At 38.3% G+C, this 9,305-nt stretch overlaps 1 protein-coding gene across 1 annotated transcript in view; it reads right to left on the minus strand.

The window, feature by feature from the left end:
* Window positions 1–428: 428 nt before the first annotated feature.
* The window catches only part of LOC104533097 (N-acetylated-alpha-linked acidic dipeptidase 2), a 33,193-nt gene continuing 24,316 nt past the window's right edge, over window positions 429–9,305 (minus strand). Inside the window, exons 15-19 of the mRNA XM_010178470.1 lie at window positions 8,071–8,161; window positions 7,151–7,415; window positions 3,449–3,527; window positions 2,308–2,403; window positions 429–618 (exon numbers count right to left, since the gene is read on the minus strand). Of these exons, the coding sequence (XP_010176772.1) occupies window positions 429–618; window positions 2,308–2,403; window positions 3,449–3,527; window positions 7,151–7,415; window positions 8,071–8,161 (721 nt within the window). The remainder of the gene's footprint in view (window positions 619–2,307; window positions 2,404–3,448; window positions 3,528–7,150; window positions 7,416–8,070; window positions 8,162–9,305) is intronic.

Below are 9,305 nucleotides of genomic sequence, written 5' to 3' on the forward strand. Positions count from 1 at the left end.
AGGAGTGTTACTTTTTTTCTCTTGAAATATGTGCTGTTTACCACTGCTATGGACAAGATTTACAGATAGCCTGGCTAAGAATTAGTTTTGTGATTGTACATCCAAAATAATGGGTCCTCAAAATTGGCAGATCTTGCAGAAAACTCTAATTGGGAACTAATTCTTCCTTCTCCCCACCCTCAAATTTGCTTCCATCTAGGGTTGTTTTTAAAGCTACGGTTTTGTCAGTATCAGAGAAGAAGTCATTGATAGCTCAGGAGTTCTTTGATACGCCGAGCTCCTGCTCTCCCTACCAGTGCACTTGTGTGCATTCAGAAGGTTGGAAACCCAGATCGGCAGGTGGTCAGGAGGGACTGGGTCACTCGAGTAGCCTGACTACAGCACACTTCACACTTTGATATTTGACTGAGCTTTTTGAAGCCATCATCCTATGCTACCTCTTTCAGTGTCCCTGCTGCTGCCTGCACAGTGAAGGCTGCGATGGAAACCTGCCTCTTTACTTCCTCCCAGGCCTCATGCTGATCTGCTTTGCTTTCAATATCAAACATGGCATCATAGATCCCCGGGAAGGACTCTCCAGCATACTTGTTGTGACTGCTTGGAGCAAAGATGACGTGTCTGTGAGGAGAGAAGAAAAAAATGTGGGTATACTAAATAAAACAATCATTACCAGTGTGCGTTTCGTTGTAGGGAACTGTATGTGTGCTACATAAAGCAGCTATGAATCCTGTGAAGATCAGAACTTATGAAATACACAGGAAATCTGCCTGTACCTGTCTTTAAAAAGACAGGAGGAAGCAGCTCCCAGGGCAAAATCTATGGAAAAGGGCAGATTTAGGACAGGTAGCCTTCTCCTTGGGAAGAGATGATGCGTTTGTCTAATTAGGAATGAAACAATATTTTTTTTTTTGTTTGTTTGTTTTTTTAAATTGGAGCTCAACAAACCTGTTGAACTAATGTGACAGTCTGGAACAGGGAATACAACTAGTTGTGGGTGTACAAAGAGCAGTGGGACAGAAACCTCCAAATAACTAAGCAGTTGAATCATGGTCAGCAGATCTGGGAAAGGAATTTTAAAAGAATGCAAATAAAAAAAAAAAAAAATCTGTGAGAGGATTATTAAGAAGAATAAGAATTCTTCAGAGAAGAAGTGATCATATGGGAACAGAACTGTGCAAAACTACCAATTTTCTTCATTGGTGGGATTTTTTTTCTTAAATAATGAATACTTGCAGATCTGTTTTTAAATTGATTTTGTTCGTATGAAGTATCAAAATACATTTGTAGCATGTGAAAGTCTACCCAAATCAAAATAAACACTAAAACTACATTAATAAATGCAAGCAAGTAAAATAAATAAAGAAAGAAATAAATCCAGACAGCTCTAAGTGATACTTAACACCCAACAAGAAGAACTGTAGAAAACATCCATTTCATTCTTCCAAAAGCGTGAATGACAGTTTATCCTAGGAGGATGGAAGTGTGATTCTCAATTCTACCTGCCTGAGGGACTTCTGGTGTGGTGTGAAAGGCATCAATCAGAGTCAGATACAGCCAGTCATTAGGAAAAGGGGGATACTGAGAGTAAAGTGATGGAGTAGCACACCTGACTCTGGAAGCTAGCTTCTTGTCCAGTGTTACTAATAAATGGACTGGGTTTCTATAAGGGGTATTGTGGTGCACTGAACATTGTCTTTCTCTGGGCCCATGTGCTTGTAGAAGAGAAAATTTCCAAGAATAACTAGTTAATGATTTAAGCTAATAGGAGCATCCAAAGCTGAGACAGATGGATCTCTGCAACACAGCTCATGGGCCTTTATCCTGTGCTCAAAAGTCACTCTCTCCAAGATCTCTCTTCTGGACTTCTCTCTTCACCTGACCCTCACTACACATCTGTTCTCATCCTACTCTCCCTATTACTCTACCCTCACTTCTTTTTTTCTTTCTGTGCAGTTGATTCTCCACTGAAACCTCACTTTGTACAGGTTTAAAAGAGCAAGTGGTAACAGAAGTAGTACTACTATATCCCGGCAAATAAAAGTCACAGAGTATGATGGCTAATAAAACTAGAGGGCCAGAGCCAAGAAGAGGAATGAGGCACCACGAGATGCATGCAGCCAAGGAGTTCTCCTTGGGGGTTATAAAAGAAGTCCACTGCTCACTGGCTTGTACCTAAAACAGAATGTGTTGAGCTGTAATTCCTATATAAGGCCTATACAGCAGTTCAACTGAACAACCAGTTAGGGTTGGGTTCACCTGCAAAAGTACAGTGCCTTAGACAGCTGGTCAAGAAACTTGTTGCCTTACCTGTAAAACTTCCTCCCTGGTAAGCCAAGAGGATCAATGAAAGCTCTTTCTATAAACATCAGCTGATCGTTCATGATTCGCACTGCGACTGGACTGCAGAAAATGGAGACAGAGACATTTCACACAATGAGTTTCATTTCAACACTTTTCCTCTTCTTTGGACGTTAAAAAAAATGACATAGATGGTCTACAGTTTGCAAAAAGATGCGGTTTTTGCAAATGGGGATATTCAATACATGTTATATTAATGCATTAGGATTTCTGTGTTAGAAAACTCAACTACAAGATTTCACACTATGCAAAATAAAATGGGAGACTTCCTGAGAGTGTAAGATACTTGCTCAGTATTAAATGACACTAGAAACATCCCACTTAAAAGAGGGGAGAGGAAGGCTGAGATTTAGGTCAAGATGAAGATACCTAGATTTTGGTGTCCGCTCATAAATCAAGTGTCCAAACTCCTGCTCTAATCTATACAGTAACATAATAAGGATGGGATTCAATTGCCTAAACACAACTATCTGGTACCACACCAGGTGCCTATGAGCAACTGGCCTCCAGCCACTGCACTCAGGGGGCAACGAAGTCCCATGGGGGCCTTAGGTCCGCAAGCATCATATGGATACCTTAGACACTCTGAAGCATCATCCTGTCTCCTTGAGGTGTGCTGAAAGTACAAGTTCTGGTATCACCTACAACTTCAATTTTCACTGCTACTTGCCTTTCCATGTATTACAGTAATTTTAAGGACAAGCTGATACTAGTAACAAGCTCTACAGCTGATGATATTCATCATGGGAAGCAGAATTCATCTTAGCAGATATTGCCTGTCTCAGAGTTCAAGGGCTCTATTCTACACTTAGACAAACTCCTTGTGTAGTCACTGGGAAGGAAGAACTGCCACCCTGGGTACCTGAGGAAGATATATATAGATATATATATATATATATCAAGCTGATACTAGTAACAAGCTCTACAGCTGATGATATTCATCATGGGAAGCAGAATTCATCTTAGCAGATATTGCCTGTCTCAGAGTTCAAGGGCTCTATTCTACACTTAGACAAACTCCTTGTGTAGTCACTGGGAAGGAAGAACTGCCACCCTGGGTACCTGAGGAAGATATATATAGATATATATATATATATATATTTGTTCAAGTCTCCTGTGAAATTCAGCAGCAGCCTTTGAGAAGTTCACCACAGCAGAAAAAAGAGAATCTAGAGAAGGAAGGACTTTGTGAGCAACTTCAGAGTATCTGCTGAGCCAAATACACCTTTCAGTCGCCCAGGGAAAAATTACATTTGTTTTGCTAATATAATGGCATTAATTTTGTTGTTTTTCCATAACTTCCATCCCTGTGGCAGATGAAGAAATGACCAACACCGAGATGTCTTCAGGCATCAGGAATCAGGACTTTATTGAAGCTTTGCACTGCTTATATATCCTTTTTTCCTCCAGCACACCCCAAGCACGCGGCACTCTTTCACTTTTGATTCGTTACCCCTTATCACACACACACCTAAACAATTGACATGATTGGATAAATCCATCTGTTCATGAGCCATTCTTCTGCTTCTGACTGGTTACTAATTACAGCACACAAACCATCCTTATCTTGTCTCATACACATTCTTTCTTGTTTTTTACACTTTGTTTTAGTTTTCACTCAAGATCAGGAATTAATTGCTCAAGGCTGAGGCTGCCTGAAGCTTCGGCTCTTAAAGCACCAACAGTTTCCCTAGTGCAGACTTTAACGAGCTACACTACTGGCAGTAAGAGACAAAGACCTTGTGCAACAAAGGCAACAACAAAGCAGAATGTTTAATAAATCTTTCACAAGTGTACATCTTCCCTCTGCCTGGCAAGAAGAAGACTGGCTGGCATTGCGAATGGGTAACTGTGCAGTTTCCTTTTCAATAAATGAGTGCACTGCAGTGTTTAGGTATAAAAAGCCTGACTTACATAGAAAATACACAGCAGGCTGTGGAAGGACAGCAGGATTTCCCTCTTGGAATATTATGTCCTACTCATACCATAACAGAAGAGTGTGATATTTATATGAATAGCATGAGGTGAGGCATAAAAGACACAGTTGTCATGGAACACAGTGACAGACAAGGAAAACTGAAGCAGCCAAATCCCATGCTTGCTCCACACATGCACTAGAGCTACAGCAGAGGAGGTGTCTCTGCCATGACCCTGCGTGCCATCCCAAGGTGCTGCTCCTCAAACCCCAGGATTTTGCCTGTTAGGCCTGACTATGTGCAGGCAGGCTGGCAGGTCAGTCAGTTGTTTTTCCTGCTCTGTCCCTGGCAGTATGTCCAAGCCATGTCTTAGCCAAAGAGGCAGCAGACCTTTCTTTTAATGACAATATCAGCTGTGATAATTTTCCTGTGGAAGGGTCTCCTTAATACAGACTTGGGAAAATCATCAATTTCTACAACTAATTTTTGTAGAATAAGTAAAAGGTGGATGTTATGAAGAGAAGAACTTTTGGCCTTACCAAAATTCAACTCAATTACAAAGAAGGAAGCTTTACAACATGTACATTTTGCCCACGAGTTTCAGAAAAATTTAGATAAACCAGAGTATCCCCTCTTTGATCATACAGGAACATGGGGCATAAGATTAGGTCATCTCCTATATCCAGTCCTCTGTTGGCAATTATGGCCCTTCACTGTTTATAAGTTTACCACACTATTTTAGTGTGATAGGCTTTCGGTAGATAGATTTATCACACTATTTAGCCTGATTGGCTTTCTGTTCCCAGGACTCCTATTGCAAGTGGTTCTGCAGTCTTTTTTGCTCTTACCTTTCTAATAAACTTATTTATTCATCACCAGCCTACACTTGCCTGTTCTTACATTAATATTTTTGTTTAGTTTACATAACTAGAGGCACAGATTTTATGCAAGCAACCTTTTTACAGACTGCAGTATAGACAGACCCATGTCACCTTGTGAGGGTAAGAATTTACACTTGTTCATAACCGTGGCAATAGTTTGCCAGAGGACAGAGTTCTGCCCTGCTGACATCATGATTATATCGTGCCAACAGATTGTATTTCAGAAGCAGTAGGAGGGGATTTAAGAGAAAAAAAAAGAAAGGTCATCTGAAAAGATATAACAGAATTTGTGGTCATGTTCACTAGCTATTCGGTGTTGCTTTTTTTAGAAAATACCACAACATTTTTTTTTCTCCCTGCAAACCTGAGTTCCTGTTAGCAGATGACTGTAAGTACAAGTTTAATGAAAAAAGGTATCCAGCCTTCATTGTTGCAGAGAAGCAGCTGAAATGTGAATCCAAAGATAAATAAAACCCTTAATCTATTTTTTTCAAGGACAATTATGTAATTTATTCAGGATTAATTAACAATTTGCTGACACTCAGTGTTTTCAATAGGCACTTCTATGAAAATTCTGAGTGAAATTAATTTTAATTTTCACAGTATTGTAAAAACTACCTATATATTTTAACGCACTCTGGTGTAATAGAATAAACAAAAATTAAAAATTATAGTTTTATTCAAGAAATAATTTTAAACTGATCAGGTATGAGAGAAGAGTCTTTTCAGACTAAAAAATATGCCTTGTAAAAAAACTGGTCAAAATGACACATCTATAAAGTTATTAAGGAGAGGGTTAAGTGATAACTGGGGGGGGGGCGGGGGTGGGATAGAAAATAAAAAAAAAGCTTAATTCTGGAATCTAGGAACAAAAACAGATGCATTGGTCAGAAGGTAGTTTGGGAAACTTCTAATCTAAAATGAGAAAGAAACCTGAACACTGAAAATAAATGATTTAACAGAGATCTTGGTAGATGTTCTACTACCGCAAAAAGGAAGTCCAGACTTGGTGTTTCCTTACAAGGTATCTTGCAGTAAACACAAGAACATATGGAAATAAATCTTTGTGTTATACAAAATCTCAGAACAGATGATCCATCATGCAGGGCTTCCTGTCTTGAGCAGCCTTTTTGCAAAACAGGATGACTTTTTAAAATAGTCAAGAATTTTCCACCTAAGCCATTACATGAAGTTTTAAACATCATTTTTAATTTTCCCTAAATGAGGAGTCGATTTGAGTTACTTCTACAACCCAAAAGAGTCCTGCATCTCCAAAAAGCTATCTACGTCTCTAAGCCATGGGTCCCTCCTATACCAAGTGAATTAGGACTGACTGAAAATCTTCCTTGGTACAGAAAGAGAAGGGGTGAATGAGGCAAGAAAGAAAGAAGAGTGAGAGAGGGAAAGAAAGAAGATTACTGAGGCAGCTATCCTAGCTTGGGATCCAGAGCACTCTGCTGCTTCCGACCTGTTTTATTTGCTTCATTGCAATGTGTTCAAGTGCTCAGCAAATGGATGTATTTATGCAGAAGAGTTAGAAAAATGCTTCTGTTGCCTAAAAATGGTACCCAAGCAGAGACAGATGGTAAGCAAGTTTCCCAGGGTCAGATGAAGTCTTTGGCTGAGGAAGAAAAGGCACCTGTGTCCCTCAAGTTCCAGGCAGTTGCCATACTCGTTTAACTTTTCTTCTTTTTTAAGCAAGAAAATGAGAAGTGAACTGATATACCTCTTTGTTCCACATTTGATTGTAGTCCATGAGCACTGTAATAGTGCCCATAATTAATGATAAGCATGAAAATTGTTATAAACCTCTCATGTAGACAGTAATGTGTTAAACCTGTGTCACATTTAGAAAAAAAAATAGAGGCTTTTTATTATGATGGTAGAACTGAAACAGGAAAGTAAGGATTTCAGTTTCAGAGCTGTAACATATAACATGTCCTTGCATAATTCTAATTAATGCACTTAAGAAGTAGTCTTGTGTCTCTTACTCACCAAATGATACTTTGTAAGTTTTCAGCTGTTCTTCATGTTTCTTGGCCAATTTATAAATTCTATTGCTATATCCTTTTAAGGCTTCTCCATAATCTCTACAGTCGAATGGAATGACCTGGGAATCTGCCAGTTCATAAACCAGTTTGCCTCGTAACTGGGCAATTGTTAGCTGTTTCTTGAAGGTGGGGTCATAAAACTTTTCCACTAACTCAAAGGTTTCATAGACAGTATGATAAACAGGATAATTGCTGAATTTGTCTGCTTTCTGAAAAAAAAGCAAGCAAATTTGTTAGTGTCCTGTACTCTACCTGCAGTTAAGGGATTCATTGATCACTTAACGACTGTGATGTTTTGCAGTTTCCAGATCAAAAAAGCTATTTGCTACAAACCACAATTTACTATCCTTCTATTTTTTTGTGTGTTCATTTTAAGAAACTAAACCAACCTGAATCCACGGACAGTTGTACAAGATTAAGTGAGCAGGCATCCTCCTCTCTATTTACACAGACCTGCCTTCAGTTCCCTGGTACAAAGAGATTGCCTTCGCTAAAAGTGAAAACAGTTTGGGGTTTTGGATAGCAGAAATCCTTGATCATGGCACCTTTTTATCTTGTGTAGTCATTTCTGAACACAATCAAGGAAGATTAGTAGCCACCATTCCAGTAGTACGGTGGAATGAAATATGCACCTATTTATTCTATAAAATCTTTATTTGAACTTGACAGCCTGTAGAATATACACATCACTGCAACGTTTCATTCTCCAAACATTTAGGTTTCTTGCTAAATTAAGAACTGTCACTGATAAACAAACTAGCCAAAGATTCTTTGGAGGTTTTTTTTTATTAATTATGAATAAATGCTTTTCAAAGACGACTGCTCAGCACTATCAAACTTCTTCAAGTAATCTGGAGGACTTACCCTATTCTTGGTATAACGGACTCTGCCTGATGCAATCCCCAGTCGCTGAAAATAAGCTTCAAAATCACTGCCTGATCCCAGTTTGTTTATTCTACATGTAGAAAAGACAACATCTTAGCAAGAGCACTTGTTTTATAGTATGGTACTAATTTATGCAAAATGCAGATTTTTCAAAGAAATGGAGGTCAGTTCTTCTGGAGAGCACATCAGGGACACTAGTAAGATCAGAGACTAGATGAGTGGCAAGCTTAATTACTCTAACTGATTTTATTCCACCACAATAATTCAGTATCCTGTATTACTGGGAAGGTCTTTTAAAGGTAGCAATCCTCTTATGACACTGACCACATTTTTCAAAAGTGCACACATTATTCACAAGAGCCATAAAATTGTATCATCAGACATGTCTCTGCAATCTTAAAACATTAATCATCTATTTCCAAACTAATATGAATTGGGCAGTAATATATGTAAAGACAGATTTGTTTATATACTTAGCATATTCCACAGTAGAATCAAAGAATGAGAAAAAATTTCCACTGCAAAAGACACAATTAGCATTGGTTATTTACAAGTAAATATTGCCATCTGCTGGGTAGGTGTGGCAAGACAGAGGAAAAGAAAATACAATAAAGACAGATGTAGTATTCTAAGTATTTTCAAATGTTTATTTAAGTTTTATTTTAAGTTTTAGGTTTATATGTCTAGTCTGGTGAATAATTGGTGTTTCTCAGTTGGAAAAGAAAAATGTTTCTTCTGTTCCAGCTCAAGATCTGTTGGTATAAATTTTTGCAGGGAACTATTTGTATCAAGTGAGAAAGATCAGATCTGGTAGCTTTTAAAAGAGGAAGAAATTTCAGCAAATCTAATGAATTTAGAAATTCATGTTACCTGAAATATGGGGTAACACATGCAGAACATTTTGGTCAAATCACACAAAGGGGCAGTTCTATTTACCTCGTGTGAGTAATGCCACATTGTGAATAAAATGCAGCCCTACATGTCACATGCTCAAAGAGGGTTTTGGAATTTTAATACCTTCAAATATGAAGTTTTAACACCTTCAGATATAGATTTGTAATGTATCACATTTGCATCCATTGTATAAACAAAGAATAAGTATCATGAGACCTTTTTAATTACTGCTCTAGGCAGTTCCCTTCAAATGAGCATTTGCTTATTCTAACAATTTTGATATTATCTCATCTAGAAGGGTAACTAAACTATACTTTGAA

The sequence above is a fragment of the Antrostomus carolinensis genome, unplaced genomic scaffold (assembly GCF_000700745.2).
Source record: "Antrostomus carolinensis isolate BGI_N321 unplaced genomic scaffold, ASM70074v2 scaffold45091, whole genome shotgun sequence".
In the NCBI taxonomy this organism is placed as follows: Eukaryota; Metazoa; Chordata; class Aves; order Caprimulgiformes; family Caprimulgidae; genus Antrostomus; species Antrostomus carolinensis.